Genomic DNA, 20127 nt, shown 5'->3' with positions numbered 1-20127 from the left:
TGAGCATCCAATTAGGTATTAAGCGAATAATGGGATCAACCAAGATCAAACAAAGTTAATGGAATGGAAAACAGGGATGAACATAAAAAGAAAACATTTATCTTTAAATGTTTTATTAGTAACCCTGTGTGTTTATGTTGCAATACCAAGCTCGCAGACTCATTGACCGATTTGAATGCGATTTTGACTTCTATCGTTATCATCCCACAGATCTCTTCTGTTATAGGAAAAGTGTTTTAGACCCAGACCCACATTTAGGCAAATTGCCTTATTGACGCTTGTTTTTTTTTTCAAAAAAGCTTTTAATGTGGCTGTCATATTTTATAATTACAGTCCATTCAGTTATTAAACAACGAATACCTTAGTGCATTAGTCAATGGTCTTTTATAGGGTAAAAGAATTTGAAAACAAGAAACGCTAGCTCAGTCATTTTATTTTCTTCTATTCCATTTCAATGTATCTTCTTGAATGCAATCTATCCCGTGAAGTGAGTGAATTTTTAGTTTAAAATAACAGCTGGCTAAACTGTTCAATTATAGTTTTGTTAAAAAAATTGATAAGCGGTGATAGCCTAGTGGTTAAGGCTTCGGCTTCCCTTTTGATCGTAACGAGATCGATCCCCGGCGCAAACCTTTAACGGTGTAAGAAAACATCGTGAGGAAACCTGAAAGCCTGGGGAGCCTCTTCATAACATTCTCAAAGACGTGTGAGGTCTACCAATCCACACTTGGCCAGCGTGGTCGACTACGGCCTAAACCCTTCTCGTTCTCAGAGGAGACCCGTACACTATAGTGAGTTGTTATGGGTTCATAACTATGATAATAACGAAAATATTTATAGTACGAGTTGTGAAGAAGAGCTCACGGAGTATCGAAGGGTGTGACTGACTGAGGGTATGCATACAGCGGGAAAATTGCATAAAACGGCAAAAATCCTCCTATATAAAATGCTATACGAGCTTAATCTAATTTTAGGGTAGGCAGTGATTTTGTACGTGTATGAAGTGCACGCCACTAACTGACAGAATTGGTGTGACGATCCGCACTGGAATGAGCAGCGTTGGTACTTAGTATAACCCATCATTACAACCCAGGTGACAGATGACATTAAACGAGTCTCAGGAAGTCGCTGGACATATGTCTTTTGTTTAGAATTGGACACCATCGGTTCAATTGATGATGATTATGATAAAAATATTTATGAAATCAAAAATCGCAGATCAGTATTGGAACTCACCGCCAAAACCTCTTAACTCTAATTACCGTATTTGGTGCGGTTAAAATATTGGTCTGAATCACTGCACAGCGAAATACGTAATCCCTTTTTTATTTCAAGGTCTGATGTTGGTCAGTTTACAGAAAAGTGAACGTTTGACATCTGAACCTACCTACACTCTGTTCCATTACGGAATGAGAAAAATACAAAATGGCGAAGACATTTCTGTACGTACAAACGTTTGATAAATCCGAGAGGGATATAGAGCAGAGATTATTGCCCACCACAAACAGCTATTTAGGTTTTTTCTCGTCTTCTTCTTGTGCTTTTGTTCCTCATTTTATTTGACCTTTTGTTTCGAAAACAGCGATAATGACAATAACCAATTTGGTTAGCACTTCATTTGTCTGTAGGGTGGCTAATAAACTGTTGCACGTACCCACACTAGAATAATCTCAAGAAGGTATTTTTTTTTAAATCAAAATATTTAAATGATGGATCAAAGAGTAACAGGAAACGGAAAGGACATCAAATACGTAACTTTATTTTATCACCATCGTCATCCTTATTCCTTAGCCCATAAACGTCTCTCATAGCTGGTTAAATGCTTGTCGGTGGGATTTTACAATTATTATCACATCGTGTTAGTGATAATAACTGCATCAGAATCAACCTAGCTGTTGTAGAAAAATGATCTATTGCAGCGCCTCCAAGCGGTCCATTACCGTGAGTACATATGTCTAAATATTTGCTATGAAGCGATATTTACGTTCCTATGTAATGCAAAAATCAATAACGTCGATATAATAAAAACTTTTGTCAGTTACAGTAATCGTATATACGTAACTCGCACGTAAACCGTACGTAAACGCATATTTGAAATATACGGTATAGGTACGGTATATTGGTTTTTTTTTAATCAAATTCTGATGCTGATAGGAAGATGAATTAGGTAATAGTCATTTACAAAAACTGGAGCTCGCGAAACGAGAGTGAATGTGTTAGACAGTTGGCTTTCCGCCAACGTATTCAGTTATGTGTGCTCCACCGCACGAAAATTATTAAATGGTGAATTATATTCTCTACGTCTCTTGCAATAAGAACTATATTTAAACTAAATCCACGAAAAACGTCGAACCTACATAGAGAAATGTCCAAGAGATCGCGCTCAATTCAATCTCGCATCATATTTTTCTCTTGATGGTTTTAAGACGTGACATTCGGTAACCTAGATATTCGTATTCCTGGTGGGATACTGTGCCAACAAGCATCAAAAAAGCGGATTCACATGATGATTATAAAGACACTGATAAAATCCATGCGAAAGTCTGTCTGCCTGTTTATTTGTTTGTTTGTATGTTCAGCTGAATCACTGCATCGATCTTGATAACGCATAGCTTGTATCCTGGAGATGGACACAGGATACTTTTGGATTAGTCTTTTGTTACCTATATGCATGGCTTCACAGTTGGCCATTTTTGGCATCCTTTATATATATATAAACTTATACTTTTTATAAACTTATACTTTTTATATAAACTTATACTTATTACTTTTTATAGTGGGACATCCGAAGATTTAAAAAAATGGAATAGAAAGTGTAGACGAAATTGCGGTGAATTTGTATAAAGAAGCAATATTTATTTATTTATTTATTTATTATAAAACATATATAACTAAATATGTATTTAAATATGATTAGATATAAATTTACCAATCAATTTGTTAATCATTAAGTTGTCTATAATAGTTTAAATCTACTTAGATTAACAATTTGTTAGCAATACCATTTTATACTAGGTTATAACAGTGAGATGAAACTTTCTCTACAAAACCTGGAATAGTGGGACAGAATATTTACAAAACAATGAAAACACTCTTTCAAGCAGACTTCGCTGTAATATTTCCTATCCACGTAGTTCACTTTGATAACGCGAGCGTCCTTCCTACCAATTATAATTATTAGTGTTATAATAATACCAATAGGCCTACTTAAATACCGACAAGGAACTTTTAATTTGATCCTAGATTGGTGGACTACGGCGTTAACCCTTTCTCATTGTGGGCGGGAGGAGACTCGTGCCCTGTAATGAGCCGGTAATGGGTGATGATGATGATGTAGAATTTTTATTCTTAGTGGAATTTCCGCCATGTTGATTTAGTATTATTTTTATGACTTGAACCTTCTTCGACTGGACAAAGTTCAGTTATTTAAAGCCAGATAGAGATACGAAAAATAAAAATAAGACAGTTAAAACTATAACTCCCGCGTAGTTTCGGTAAGTATGAAATCAGTTTACATAATTCAATATAATGTAAATCAATTTGTTATCCAGCGACAACTAACATCTCCCGTGGCCTTTGCAGTGTTTTGTCATACTTCAACTAATAACAAGCACTTTTCAAATATCAGTGGAAAAACACGGCTCAAACTATTCTGACGTTATGCCCTCAATGTATAAAACAAGCAAGGATAGTATGCATTATTGTTAAAATTGCATTGTATGCGACCCTAAACCTGATATGAGATAGACGGGGCCACATTTCTGTGCTTCCGAAATATTTTATGCATACATTATGAAATGAATGCGGAAAATATTTTAGGGTAAGCGACAGGAATCACTGTGTATTTTAATACTAAATGTATACCCACAACTGTAAAATAAAACTTAAGAGTCGTTTTTATTACTTTATAATTCACCATCGCGCAACGGGTTGAAAAAATATTTTGGCCTCATTTTAATTTTCTAGGGTTGACAAAGTACTTTGTTTAAAATGATATCTCCACTGTCTTGGTCAAAAGCCAAAAAACAATCGAACAAACAAAAAAAACAAACGTTTTTTTACTCACATAACTCACTTTACAACTGAACTTACTTTTCACGTTAATTAAATAAATACAAACAATCTGAAAACCGTACGTAACGTAACGTAGTGATTTCAAAGTTTACCTTTAATATATGACAAAGTTTGTCGTCGTTGTAGCCATGCGCATAAGAATAGTAGTCAGGGGCATCAATGTTCTATAAGGGAGAGCGAAAAATAGCTCCATACAAATTGTATGTATTTACGAAACTAAACTACGTGATTCAGTACTGTCTGATTTTTGTGACGCCACTCGGCCAACTAATCATAGTAGTGGTGCCGATTTCCTTGGTATGAGTAAATACAGGTAGCTGACCGGCTTTATCCTACTACTACTCGTTCTAAGAAGGGCATTAATAATTTTCCTTATTACTACCGAAACACTGAAGTAAAACGTTCCTGTCAGGATTTACGTGACTAGGAGACCGCAAAACCCTGACCCTAATTTATATGGAAACAATCTCATAAAATAAAACTAAATTAGAGTATCAACATCAATTTCAACATCAGACACAATAAAATATTTTCCATTTCTAAAAAAAAAAAGGATCGAAATCTGAAAATTAAGTTATTTCTTTTTATTCGTTGACAATTAAACGCTTGACTGAAATCAAACCTGAGCTCGTTTCCCTTCCACCGTTTTAGTACACCAGAGCAAAACACCGAGCGGGTTTCCACCCCTATATTTTCGCCTATCCAACGAACTGGCACAAAGCACATTTTGTCTTTTTCCTTATACGAATTGGGGTTTCAGAGCACCCTTCCGAGGCTGGTTTTCCCGTTCGTCTTACAAACTGGGTATTTAATGTCGTAACTATAAACATATATACCTATATTCACTTTTGTAAAGTCTAATGACACCCGCATTCACAGTAAATGCGTCCCAAATTCGGCGACAATATTGTTTTTATGAGGTGAGATTGTAATTGACTTGCGAGACTATGATTAATAAAGGAAGGTACTTACAGCGTCGTCGTAATGCTGTGTGTGTAGTGCGGTTGTGCTGCCCTCTCTCGAGTTACATGGCGATGAATGCCTTCTGGAGCGGCCTTCCTCCTCGTACTCCTAGTTACAGAAGAAACAATCAACAAACATATAATAACATCTCGAAGAATATATTGTTCCTGCGGCTGCCTAAGAATATAAGTTTCAACAATATTTTTAATCCCTATAGATACAAAAGTAATTCGTCAGTTTGCGAGCATTTAACGAAACACAATAAATTATGATAAAATCAAAAAAATATTACGATTAATGCTTGTAAACAGATATCGGTTGTTACCTTTATGAAAAAAAAGACGATATTTACTATTAAATTACAAAATATTAGGCGTTTTAATAGAGCAATTGCTAAGTTCATTCTCGGTTTCACAAAAATATATTCTTTACCATATTGGTTCTAGAACTACAATAAACAAACAGACTTAAATTGTCAAAAAACCGAAAAATAGGCTTACGTTATATAAAAGATACCTATTTGTATTGGGTAAATTGTAACCTTAACATCATACTAAGAAATGAAAATAATGACACGTAAGTTTCTTATATTATTTAAAATTATTTTGTTGAATAATTACTTATTTCAATATTACAAATACTTAACAGTCATCATTCATGCAGACAAACACAAAGAAAATTGATCACATGCGAGTAAAGAATAAGCACTAAACAATAAACCAGTTTTCTTACTAACTAATCCCTGAATACTAAAAGACAGCCTAGAAGTACATAAACCTACGTTTTATTTGAAGCGTTTGTAACACTGAGCTCTATTACCATAAATAATAAAGGTCCACGGTAAATAATAACAAATCGTCGTATTAAAAACATTAAAAAGGTAGGTACGTTGTAGAATCACAAAAAGACACGTTGTATTTGACGTGTTAAATAGCATAGGAAGGAGTATAAGTGGAAATATCAATTGTTATTACTTTAGTGGGTAGTTGATACTATAAAACACTAACAACTTTTTCTACTACTAGCCCTTGACAGTAATCACAACAGATGTGGGCGAAAGTGATTATGCAGTCGTAGAAGCATAGGCGTGCATAGAGGGTATGCACAGGGTATGAAGATGATATGAAATGAAAAAAATCTCCAGTATGTGTTATAAATACATAAGGGTAGGCTTTTAATTACTCTTTCAATGCCTATCCTTAAGTTTTTTACAACCCGCACTGAAAATTTTCTTCATTTTATATCTCTGCATACTCTGTGCATACCCTCTATGCACGCCACTGCGTAGAAGATATAAAGCACACCAGCTAAGGTTATGATTAGTTATATTGGACCAATAGGCTAAGCTCGGTGTCTACGCGACTTCGTACCGCAACGCTAAATCAATTTGAGGCGCGGCTTGTCCTTAGATGACTTAGCAATGGCCTAAGCCACCAGACCAGACCGGAGAAACTTCAGAAAATAATTAATTAACTTACCTATTCTTAAAAATAATAATTAGTACTTACTTACGATTTTAGTACCTAAATAAAAACACTAAATATGTATTTTAGTATAACCACACTTTGTAATTTTAAACATTTATCCATTGTAATTTCAGACAATTATCAAGAATCTCTACAATTTAACTTCAAAGAATTAACGTTTAAAAATAACCATAGACTCATTCTGACTAAATTTTCTTACATTATATTTTGCAAAGCTACATTTCTGGGCGTAGGTTCAAACTCCAATGGTTATTTTCTAGAACAAAGATGTAGTTACGGTATGTCTAAGATAGCTTTACAAAGCCACAAATCTTGTGCAAGGTTGATTCCAAAGGTACACAAAGGTGTGAAGTTGCGAGGGACCGCGATCAGACTGAACAGAGGGGGATGATCAAGTCTCGGTGGTGCAATTGATTTTTGCATCTATTTTTGAACGGCTTGTTTTAAGCTAGCTTCAAAGATTGTCATGCTAATTTCAGCCGATACTTTTACATATCTTAACTTATATCTTTAAACGAGCAATTCTTGTATATATATAATTGGAATCTCGGAATCGGCTCCAACGATTTTCATAAAATTTAGTATACAGCGGGTTTCGGGGGCGATAAATCGATCTAGCTAGGATCATTTTTAGAAAATGTCATTTTATTTGTGTTTTCCGCTAATAGATTTGGTGCAGACGAAGTTGGGTCAGCTAGTTTATATAGTTTTAACAGTTAAGTCATTAGCGTATGAATAGGCAAGTACAAATCCCTCCGGAGTGCAATTGATTTTGTTTCTATTAATTTGAACAGCTTGGTTCGTCTAGTTTCAAATATTCGTCTGTACTTTCGGCGTGCCTGGAGGTGATTAATTGTCAGGCCATTTTAGTACAAATCAGAGAAGGGTCTGCCACGGCGGGCGCTGCTAGCTGGGTCGCAGATGTGTGAGAAAGCGTTCTTTTTGCCCATCCACCGACTGGTTTGGACGCAGTGGGGTATATATGGTATTCATGAGGGTTTCTCCAAGAAAAAAAGGGTCTTGTCACATTCTGACATCTAAAAGACTTACTTCCTTCCAACTTTAAAAACGATAATAAATCAAAAGTTTATAAGTAAGGGGGTAACAGTATAGCTGTTATTAGTGTACGAAGTACAAATCGCGGGTCTCATGGAAACGGGCTAACATCCTCTAAATGTTCCAATGCTGGGCACAAAAGACTAGAATTTCGAGCTTTTTTTTTTTTTTTTTTTTCGGATTGTGTGTAGCTGATTAACCCTAATGATTTTAACAGCGTAACGCGGGCTTGTTGGCGAGCCTCGGAATGGGGCTCTGCCAGGAAGAGTTTGAACCCTAGGGCTCGAAGAAGCGAAGGGATCGTCGGCCTGAGGGCGCCTCATGTGAGGCCGAACCTCGGCTCAGGCGACGATTGGAGTGGGGGTTACGGACGGTGATTAATCCGCACGCTTCCGAGAACGTGGTGCGAGCCCACGTCCGGTTGACGTTAGAAGTCGGGGACCTCGTCTTCGCCGGCGAAGACGCTGTGCATAGGTTGATTGTGTGTTCTGATAGGGAGCATTGTCAGTAGTAATCTGATCGTCAGGGTCGTGAAGGATATGTTTAGGCCTCCTCTTGTTGAGAGTGGCGCTAAGGTTGGGTGAGTAAAAAGAAGCCGCAACTATGAGAGGGTTGGGATGTCGGATAGACTTCTCAAAGTAGATTTTCGAGAGTTTTTTAAAGTATTGAGCAATAGTGGGGAGTTTGAGATCTCTATGGAGATCGACGTTGCGTACGAACCAGGGGCACCCAGTAGCGTTGCGCATGAAGCGGTTTTGGAGAGTCTGGAATCTCTTATATGCGGAGGGAGGGCGAAACGCGAAGGCGACGCTCGCATATGACATGATGGGGCGGACACAGGTTTTATAGAGTGTCACTTTATGACGAAGTGACAACTTGCTACGTCTGTTTAACATGGGGTAGAGTCTACCGAGAACGAAGGCAGCCTTGTTACGGGCTGCGCTAATGTGATCTGCGAAGTTAAAGCGACTGTCAAAAGTTACACCCAAGTACTTGGCTGTCTTTTGCCACGGTATAGGACGGTTGAATAAGTTAAGGTCCCTTTTGTCCCTGAGGTCAGGGCGGGCTCGTCCAGTGAAAAGCACTGCTGTGCTTTTATCCGGATTCACCTCTATCCTCCATTGGCGAAACCAAGCGCCTAAGCGCTCGATGGCCTTTTGGAGGCGGGATATGATGCGAGGTATGGTTCGGTATGTTGTATAGAGGGCGGTGTCATCCGCAAATTGGGCTAGCTCTACGTAGGGGCTCTTTGGTATGTCGCTAGTGTAAAGCGCGTATAGGAGGGGTGATAGAACAGAGCCCTGAGGGACTCCGGCTCGTATGGGTCTGGTAGATGACAGAGTGCCATCTATCCGGTAACGGAAGGTGCGATCGCTCAGGTAGTCTCTTAGCAGTTGCAAGATTCTGTCTGGGATGCCCTGGTCGTGAAGCTTATATATTAAGCCCGCATGCCAAACCTTGTCGAAAGCTTTGGCTACGTCGAAGAATACTGCTCCTGTGAGCAGCGGGTATCTTTTTTCAAAGAGACCTCTGGATATGTGCTCCGTCAGGCGGTGCACTTGGTGGATGCTAGAGTGTTTGGCCCGAAAGCCGAATTGCTCGTCGTTGAGAAGCTTTTTTGCTTCTACGATGGCTTTGAGTCGGGCCAGTATAATTCTCTCATAAACCTTTGCTAAGGAGTTGAGTAGACTAATCGGGCGGTAGCTGGTAGGGAGATTGGCGGGTTTGCCAGGTTTGCGTATACCTATAACTATTGCCTCTTTCCACTCCTTGGGGAAAGAGCATCCTGCCAGAAGGGCGTTGAATATTAGTACCAGTAGGTAAAATAGTTGTGGGGGGAGGCATTTTAATGCTTTATTGGTGATGTTGTCGGGACCGGGTGCTTTCTTTGAGTGCAGCTTGTTGACAATCGCTTGGACCTCGTCGACGGAGGTGGGAGCTATAGGGTCGCTGTCGGGAGACGGGATACCAAGGCTACCAAGTTTACTATTGACTAGCCTAACATGGTCGGGATCTATAGACACATTGCTCGGAGTGCATTGGGATTCTATTGTGTCTGCGAGGCATTCGGCCTTATCCGAATCTTCGAAGGCGGGTGGGAGATTTGGGCGTAAGAGCGGAGGGGTGGCTGAGATTTGGTCGGCTTTGAGAGCTCTCGCTAGGCCATAGAATTTCGAGCGTAGACGTTTCACGTTATTCCATGTTGGTTGTCGTGCTTATCCAATTGATCGTAGTTTCACACACCTTACCCATTTAACCACACCCTAAAAAAAACGTGTACCCACCTAGTAATAAAAATGGTATTTTAAAAACATAATAAAAAACGCTTCCTGGTGGCTAAATATATTAAATCAGCTATAAAAACTATGCCCAAAAATATGCCGTTTTTAAGCTATTGTTTTTTTATGTTTATTGACGAGCGCTTGGCTGCAATCACACCTGATGGTAAGCGATGATGCAGCCTAAGGTGGAGCGCGCATGCCTAGAAGATGCATATTCACTCTTGATTTGCATTCTTGTACTCATATTGTAGGCACTGGGGAAAACGGAAGCTGGAAGGGCATTCCAGATCCTAGCGCGCGATCCTAGGTGGAGCGCTTCGTACGCGTCCGCGGGATGCAGATCCCTACGTATATCGACCACGTAGGGATCTGCATCCCTACGTGGTCGATATACGGTGTATTACGGTGCCTCGCGGTTCGATGGTAAAAGGCGAGGGGGGAAGTACGCAGGTTAAGTTAAGTTAAGTTAAGTTTGACCAGAAGGGTCAAACTTAATGTACCATCGCTAAAGTGGGTTTGACAAATAGAAGTATTTATATAAATAACAGATGTACGCACAGAATACAGAACCAACTCTGTATTCTTAGATTGTATAACTGAATTTCCTACATCAGCGCCCATTTCAGCTTAGACACTATTGAAAAAAATTGTATTGCAACGTTATTAGTATTCCAATCCGTCCATTCATTTGACTGTGTTGTCTACAGACAGACGGACAAAACGGTCAAACTGCAAATTGCTGCAATGGCTGTCTGAGGAATATAATTATTATGAGTTGGAGCTAGGTTTCCATACAATTATATCCCCATCTATTCCCTGCCCTAAGATTTGAAACAATATTAATAATATTATTACAAACATCTTGATTACGTACATCTATACTTATAATAATCTTGGAATAAAATATCATAGAATATCATATATATGAGTTTTATATTCACATTTTATAATAACATAGAGCCAGGGCGTTTTACCATGTGGATTTTCTATTTGAAAAACAAAGAAATTTAAGATTCTCTAAAAGAGACTTCTATCCACCCTGTCTCGAGGTCAATTAACTTGCATATTAACCAGCGCCTGGCATTGGATCCATTCATGCATAATGTTCAAAAAAACATGAATGGTTTTTAGCTTGTCCGACACATAAAAGCAACATCAATGCAACTGTAGGGTGAAATACGATTTGTCATTTTTGTCAACATCGAATCGAATTTAACTGGATCGTTTTAGTAATGTAGGTTCGCATCGAGAGTTAAAAGATATAATAGGAAAGATGACTAATTTTGATAAAATGGCGTGTTTTGTTGGGAAGTGTCTAGTAATATCCTGCCAACAATTGTAGTGGCATAAAAAAAAATTAAAATGTACTTTATCACAGACCCATTTAATATTGGACCTAATCCATTCTATATGGTCTAATTGTACTTATTGTTTTCGTCATATTGTGTATGTATTTGGCGATGACAACGAAACGCACGTTCCCACAGGTATAATTCCAGGATGATTAATTTCAATAAGCAAATATTATTTGCATAGTAAAATATAAATTGTATATTTGTTACTACAATTAATGAATGCATAGTATTTATTGAACGAAGTTTATTTTATTGCTATAATAAAACGTTGAATAAAAGTTTCCGAAGCTCATAAAAATGTTACCGTAAAAAAATATTACGGACTTGATGTTTCCCGCTTATTTTTAGGGTTTTTTTTTATTGCACGGAACCGTTTGTTTTTTAAAGCAAAGCTAAATAATGTAAGCAAGCAATCTATCTAGATTCAAAATATACAACAATCAACATTTTGTATAGGTATGAAATGTGTATAAACGATTCATTTAGTGCCAATGATATAGCCAGCCTAGTCTTACATGAATAAAGAATTGTGGAATTTTTTTTTTTTTCTCATGAAAATGGATCCCATTTGCAATACCGGGATAATAAATCTCTTAAAAATGTCTCATGATAACTTCTATGCAAGATATCTTCATGCCAAATTTTATCAAGATCGGTTGGACCAAACAAAGATAACAAATAAACAAACAGACTCACTTTTGCATCTATAATATAATAGGATCCTTACTAATATTATAAATGCGAAAGTGTGTTTGTATGTTTGTCCTTCCTTCACGCCCTAACTGAGCAACCAATAAACTTGATTTTCGGCTAAAACTTAGTTGAAGGTACGGAGAGTAATGGAAAGTAAAGTTTGTTTCCCTGAAATAATAGGCTTCTTATTATTTCAGGGAAACAAACAGTGCCCAAGGATTTTGTAAAAAACCGTAATTAACGCTATATAAGAACGCGGGCAACAGCTAGTTACATATGTATAGTATAATACATACAGCTATCTTAGCTATAGCTATAAACTAAATATTACAGTTCTGAGACGCGCCTGACAACTTTTATTTTATAAAATCGAGGTACATATCCTCACTGAAAATCTACGGAATATGTTCACCGTGCACTCTTCAAACTACCGTAAAATCAACTTATTTTTTTCATTTTATATTTTAGAAACGGAAAAGCAGTCATAAGCGAGCTACTGTAGCTCCAGCTGAGTACGTAGGTACTCAGCTACAGAGTAGCTCGATAGCGCTTAGTTCATAATTATTCAATAATTATACTTTTGTTTAATTTTTATGAAATACTAATTTGTTTGAAAGAATATGATTTAATATATTTAAAAGGAATTAAGCACACGTAAAAACAGATATATAAAAGGCAAAAACCAGGAAAATCTAGGAAACTATATCTAAAAAGTTAAATTTTACTAAAGTATAACAGTTAAGTTTTTAGATAATACTAAAGAATTTATACCTAATAAATTGCGCGCCGCGATAGGTGTAGGCTTAAGAAAAAAAATCGTTCAGTTTACGATTTGAGATTTACATTTTCAACCAATGTTTGTTATAACAAAATTCCTTTTTCGCATAAAAAGGATATTGTTTCTGATACAGGTGTAGTACTACTACACAGCATCTAAAAGAAGGTTCCAAACTTACAATCTTGTTAAAAATATAAAAATTTAAAAATAAACTTATATTTTTATTTTTAATATGTATTGATGATGTCCACGATCGTTGGGCTAAGATTAATATCAAAACTTTTTATATCCACAGAACATGGAAGTACCTCCGCAGTTATATAATAAAGACGCGACGGAACAGTGACACACTCCCTTATCCCCTCGTGTGTATTTTTTCATTTCGCGCCGTCGTGTAAAATATATCACTCGGGATTAATCTGTAGGGCGTTTGTTTCAGTTTGTTACGGGACGTTAAAATATACAATTGGTCACGAACATGAACATTGGTTAAAGGTAAATCGTACTTATTGTGTTCAATTGTTCTTTCAACGAAGACTAAAAATAGCCAATGGTTTTTAGAACAAAACTAAAGGAATTTTTCTGAGCAACTTATTAACTTTAAGTACAAATAAAGAATACAGATATCGAACTGCTCCTTCATCGTCCTCGCTTATGCGTAAGACAAGTAAGAACCTCAGAGACGAAAAACAGTTGTAAGCTGACATATCAAAAGATTGCTAATTATTAATTTTATCGAGACTCCCATACAGTATTCGTAAGCACTAATTTTGCGTATTCACTGTGTATTCACATGATCTGGTTATTGTAATTTCTACGATTTAAACTAGTTCGTGTCCTCACTCCTCACTAATAAATATATCTGGACAAATGTTTTCAAATTTGAAAATCAAACAAACACATGAAAAAGTAAACACAATATAGTACAGAATGCAGATAAAGTCTATAAGTAGCAATAGTAAATAATTAATTTAATATCACTGCAATTAAGCAACTAAATTACATTATTACTAATCCCGATACCTACGTACGTATGACAAACTTTCTAAATATCAATTAAAACCTCCTCGTAGTTAATTACTTTACAAGATAAACTTCATGCGTAAGTACGAGTATGATAAAAAAGACTTTAATAAACTTTGGATTACAAGAGCAAATATAATGATGATTATGTGATTCAATAAGTGCCGACGCAATCGACTTCAAAACAACAATAAGATCCAACAAAAGTACTCTGTAATTTATTATTGCTAATAACTTTCTTCAGGGGCTGTAAGTTAATTTGATGTTTTTAATTGTTTAGTCAACAAGTTGGCCGTGGTTTAATCAATAAATATATTTTAATTAAACGAAAGTTAAACGATCAGTTCATTCAAAGTTTTTCATAAAACTAAAACAAAGCTGAATGACAATGAGAAAGAGCAATCAACGCGATACACTTGTGGTACACCAAGTGCCGACGCAATCAACTTCAAAACAATAAGAACTAACACAATTCCTACTGCGGAAGGTAGAATTGCTAATTATTTTTATAAGGAGTTGTAAATATTTTCATGAATCCCTAATTTGATAAGTAAATAAAGAGAGGCACTGGCAGTGAAAATTAGGTACCTTAGCCATGGCATGAATGTCCAAGGGTATGTAGTCGTGAAAAACAACGCGCCGCCTACGTCGCGACATCACGTCCAACCGGCCGACCGGCGTCTCGTAAACTGACTTCGCTCCCCCTATACACGCGAACTTTGGCGCACCCTTTTTCCCGCGCACATTTCATTTCACTTTACAGTGGAATAGGAGAAAACTGTAGCATTATCACCAATGGTTTTGATTTCCCCATTTCCTGTAATATTGCGTCGGAAATCTATTACCGGATACAATTTGAAAAATGCATTTCGGTCGTAGCAAATCACAGGAAATTGCAGCATGCTATTGGCCCGGATTTAATCGGAAGCGTAATTGAAATTAATGAAACGTTTTACGTTGTGTTTTAAGGCATCTCATCGTCAACGTATAAAGGTCCGACAGCTGGGCATATGCCTCTTCTCTCATTGGAGATAATGTTCTAGAGCTTTTCAGTTACCAAACTGCTCCAGTGTGGATTACCGGGTTAGTAGTTGGTGTTTCTCAATATAACCATTAAAATAAGATGAATATGAAACAAATGTACCCATCTACGAGTATGTTTAAAGATCAAATGACCGTTGACTGGTCTTTCGTTAAATATAATTTTTAATTTAGTTTTTAACCAGACACTGACTTTAACCTAAATGTAAGTGTAAACCAAATTATAGAAGAACGATTGATCAATTCAAACGTTGGTAACTCTTTCATATACCAGGAAAAAACTTTTAAAAGATATTAAATTAACTGTGAAATAAATGTAAATACCTCGGAATGGATAAAGTTTTATCAACTCTCCGAGCATTAAAGCAAATAATATACGTGTAATAATAAACGAGGGTAAACTTCTTCTATACCCGGTTGGCATGCTTTGGCAGGTAGAGACGTATATTTTATCGCAGGCGATATAATCGGGGTATTTATATTTTTTTCTCTCTTGCCTATGATAGCAGGCCGTATTTAATTCTCTATCGAAACCAGGCTAGGTCAAAGAGTAACATTTTAAATATGCGGTTATAATAAAGGCTTGAACAAATAATAGAGTCTTTACAGTTCCTCTAAATGTGGTCTAAAATAACTTCAAGGCAAGAGTGAACGGGCGCATTCAATCATATTAACTTCATAACCTACATAAGAACTTTCCAACAGCTCATTCAAACGCTTACGAATACTATGAAATCTCCCAGGGAATTCCTTGTGTAGCTTTAAAAGATAATTGAAAGCAGCTTTCATGTTCACGGTTGACCGTGATCTCATCAAGCCAAGCCAGAGAAAATCTCTCTTAGTTGACGTTATATAAATTATAACAATTATGATAATAAACATAACAACAAAAGCTGATTAGTTATAGCAGCAAGTTCATTATACTTGATTGAGCTAACAATGTAGGTATGTTCATTGATTCTAACAAATAAATACGTTGTTTCTATTATTATTTACTTCTTTGTATGATTAGATCATTTTTAATTATTTAGCTTAAACAAGTACGTAAATTGAATCAGTTAAGAATATGCCTTAGTTAAGTAACAATAATAGGAGCAATACAGTTGCCCAGTCCATTGAATTATGATAAACAATCATTATCATCTTATTTGATGTATCTATGTTCTTGTTAGGCTCGTATGGAATCAAGATGCTTGATCACAACAATCACTATCTTTTTAGGAATAACCAATTTTTGTGTAGTAACATTGCAAAAGTCAAAACATCACAATAAGTACGGTAGGAAGCAGGTAACAGACTAACATACACTATGTTGAAGATTTTAAAAACCCAGGTTTTTTAAATTTTAAATTTTAATAGGTTACCGGCTTCCGCAGTTTACAATATTCTACTAGTCAAGCCCTTACATTTGATACCCATAGTAAGAGAGTTGTGAAAAATATGTAATTTGCCATTTCGCGGCGGCTGCCATCTAGGACCGTAATCCATTAGCTAAGAACACTCCCGAGTATTTGAAACACACACACACACAAACTCACAACATCCATAAGTACCGGCCCACTACAGTAGACTAATAAATATACTATTTTATATCTCCTCCCAATATGAGAAGATATAAAATAATATACTTATTAGTCTGTAATAGCTGCAGTATTTTTTTGGCTATTACCGCTTTGATAACTACAGCTTTATATAATAATATGTGGGTAAAAAAATACGGGAGCATTAGCAATAAAAACACTCCAGTCATGTCGAGAGTCTTAAATACCTACTAATTTGTTGTTATATTTTTCAGTCTGCATTGTTCTAATATTTTAATTTCAGCCTCCACCATGGTTGTTTAGAAAGCTGCTTTTCAAATATGAAAACAATGAATTTACCTATTCAAATATTCGATCGCTCAAAACACGCCCTTCCTTTATCTGTTATCCGGATAACCGTTAAATAAGAGAGAGAGGTACGCCCGTATACATCTTAATGATATCAAGGCTAACGTCGCGTAATACGACTCTCTTGGAGTTCTTGGACTAATAATATAAGTTTTAATACTACCAGTACGTAAAGTTAGTAAGTAACTTTGCTCAATCCCCGAGGCTAAAAGGCAATTACATAATAGTAATGGAAAAATTACGATGTTTCACTATAGTGCAGATATTGTGAATAAATTCATGTTTTTATATTTTTTTTTGAACGCAACTTATTCTATTTTTCTCCATACGTGGATGAGAATGAGAAAAATGAGAAATTGTGATTTTTTAAAGCTTCCAATTCTATTTAATATGTAGCTTATCAGAAACATCATCATCATTTGAGTACTTTTTTTCTAGTTACACATGGTATTGATCAAACTCGAAGTGTGCTGTTGTAGAATAATATAGAGTGTGTCTTTTAACATGCTTCAAATTTAGGATAATGTCTGAAAATGTGAGCATCAAGCAGCAAATTTACTCCAATGTTTCGTTTGATATATTAATTATCTTCAATCAAGTGGAAAATGGATTTTGCTTGGAATTCAAGAAATGCCGAAACATAAATAATTTATAAATATTTTTTTAAATGCAGGGTGCATTTAAAAAAATGTATAATTGAAATAGACTCATTAATAATGGCTGCGATGGAAGCCTTCATGAGGGCATGAGAAAAGTAAACGAGGGAGCCGGTCCCCTTCTGTGAATTAATAATAGAAGGCAGAAGGAAGAAGAAGAAAGAAGGCAGCTGAGCGGGTTCGAGAGCGTGCCGATCCTGTCCTTTGTGAGAAAGAATCCTACATAACCCAAGATTTCCCCCCCGTAACCAAAACTAAAATGCCCTCTGCCCAATGCACTCTGCCATTACTGATACAGAAGTAATAATGCTACTTAGAAGAAAAATATTCTTATAATTATTGTTCATTGCCCTTTTACCTATATAAATATTATTAATGAAACGTATACCTAATTAAAACTTACAGCCTTCCAGGCAAGAAAGGCGTGGGAGTTAAGTTCGTTGACTCTAAACGCGAAGGGCGTAGCTGTCTAAATGAACACTTAACTAAATTAAATTACCTATTTAATAATGTTATACGTATAAAATATATTTTAAGCAACGGGCCTTCGCAGTATTAAAGCAAATACTAATAAGGAATAATATCATTGTAAATGCCTTTCGCACAGTGGGATTTAAATGTGCGACAAGGGCGGTTTTAACAGACGTATTCTTGAAGGCTCGTTTACCCTTAAATAAGGGAGTAACCCTGCTTATCTTAATGGTAAATCAAGGTTTGCGGTAAGAATTTTGTTACCCGTCTGAGTTCTTTGACTTGTAAACGGCCATATTACGATGATTTACTCGATATAAGATCGTAAGATATTGATGAAAACTCGCCTTTGTTGAACATAAATGTATGTCGTCAGTTTTTTTTAATAACTGTCTCATATCAGGCTTATTTCATTATATTTGAACTGAAAAGTGTCTTTTTTAAAGTGGCGATAGCCAGTAGTAGCCTTGTGGTTAGAAGGTAGGCCTCACTTTTGCGTAAATTGATGTAAATCTCTCAAACTTCTAGCTTTTTAGGGTTATGTGCTTTTTAAGCAATTAAATATCACTTGCTATGGCGGGGGCAAAGGAAATTGGGCATTGACAGTTCTCCATAATGTTCTCAAGGGGTTGTGAAGTCTACCAATCCGCACTGCTAGCGTGGCTACGGCCTAACCCCTTCATAATCTGGCAGTTTAAAAGACCCGTAAAGTTATAAACTAGTGGCTCGTAAAGCAACACTATTTGACTTTAATAAAAGGATATTATTAACATTGGAGTCGGACGGAAATAAAATTCCGGAATAAATTCCAATTAATTTTAGTATAAAACTATTTATCTATTAATTCATACTGTTCCAAGATAACATAGCGTTCTAGTTCATTAGCCACTTAAAGGTTAACCACAAAATTAGGAATATAAAAATGAAATAAAAAAGACGGCGATTACAGAATTACAAAGGCATTCAAATGACCTAATCTCGTGCTAAATTGAGGGTGTATGAGTTTCAAAAACAATTTCGAGAAGACCTTTGATTCTATTGTGCTCCTATTATACAGGCGTCTTCAAAAGGATGTTGAAGAATAAGGGATGAATTAGGCTCTTATCCTGATATAAGGCACGCACCAGTATTGAATACGAGTAGAAGTGGAATAGGTATTAAGCTTTGTATGCTAAATTGGGTAGGTTGCTTTTTTTATATTAGAAATGGTTTGAAAAGAAATGGATTCTTTTACACGTGTCTTATATTGCTACTCATATGTTTGTGGTACTATAAAAAACAGGCCACGTGTAAGGCAAGACTCGCGTGCCAAGGTCTACGTACGTTCGGGTTACAATGAATTGGTAAAAATAAGTAATTTCACGGTTAAATAATAATGATTTGACAAACTTAATAATTCCTTTTGTTTTTTTTAATAGTTTGAATTGACGTACAAAGCAGATGGCCCACATGAAATATGGAATACTTAAAAATTGCTGCTTTATGTCCATCAACTTCTTTATGTGCCTGTAATTACACCGCCGACCACGCCTTTCACACTGGAACACAACAATTTGACGGCTGAAATATCTATCGTGGTAGTACTTCCCCGGACAACTTTGTCACTGTTAGGTTGTGGATTTATTGAAATAACTTATAGAGGCAAACTCACAATTCACAACCGTTTATTTTTAATTGTTACATCAAAATGATTTTTGCTATATATTACTTTTACGTTGCCGTAGACAAGGAGAAGAAAAAACACGGATAAAAACTAATAGGTAAAACGCCATAGATCTATACACCAAGTGGAATGATGATGAATAAAGATGTAATTAGTATTTGGATCGATACTTACATGTTTTATCGTTTTTTAAGTATTGAACAGTCACAATAAGCTCTACTACTTCTGAAACTGCATAGGTGAGTTTGTTCATAAAGGATTTATGCTGATTCTTAAATGAGTTTGTATTCCCTTGGGTACCTCATGACCCCACTTAACCTAACTAGGCTGCAATTTTAGCTCTTACAGCGCAGAAAATAAATGTTATACAGTATAATAACAACTACTCTAGATAACAAGCCAGCAAACCGCAATAGGGTTCTTTTTAGGGTCTGTTTCGTGAAGGGTGCTAACGGGATCTTATAACTTAGCCTCCGCTGTCAATCTTTCTGTCAGTCAGCAGGCTGTATCTCATGAATCTCAATAGGTAGAGAGTTGAAATTTTGTCAGTATGTATACGTATCGCTATTGCCTGTATAACAAACACTACTAGGGTTCTATACAGGAAACTTGTTTTGCTATTTTTTGCTCGGTCTTGATGTTAATAATGTGGTTTGTTTATGTATGTGGTTTTCATTTTGCACATTGGAACAGATC

The 20127-nt window shown here is 36.2% G+C and overlaps 1 protein-coding gene across 1 annotated transcript in view; it reads right to left on the bottom strand.

Moving 5' to 3' along the window:
* LOC120636972 (whirlin) overlaps positions 1–20127 on the bottom strand; it is a 159769-nt gene that overhangs the window by 43633 nt on the left and 96009 nt on the right. Inside the window, exon 15 of the mRNA XM_039908551.1 lies at positions 5047–5145. Within this exon, the coding sequence (XP_039764485.1) occupies positions 5047–5145 (99 nt within the window). The remainder of the gene's footprint in view (positions 1–5046; positions 5146–20127) is intronic.

Source organism: Pararge aegeria, chromosome 3, assembly GCF_905163445.1.
Source record: "Pararge aegeria chromosome 3, ilParAegt1.1, whole genome shotgun sequence".
Taxonomy (NCBI): domain Eukaryota; kingdom Metazoa; phylum Arthropoda; class Insecta; order Lepidoptera; family Nymphalidae; genus Pararge; species Pararge aegeria.
This window is presented reverse-complemented; position numbering and strand designations above follow the sequence as displayed.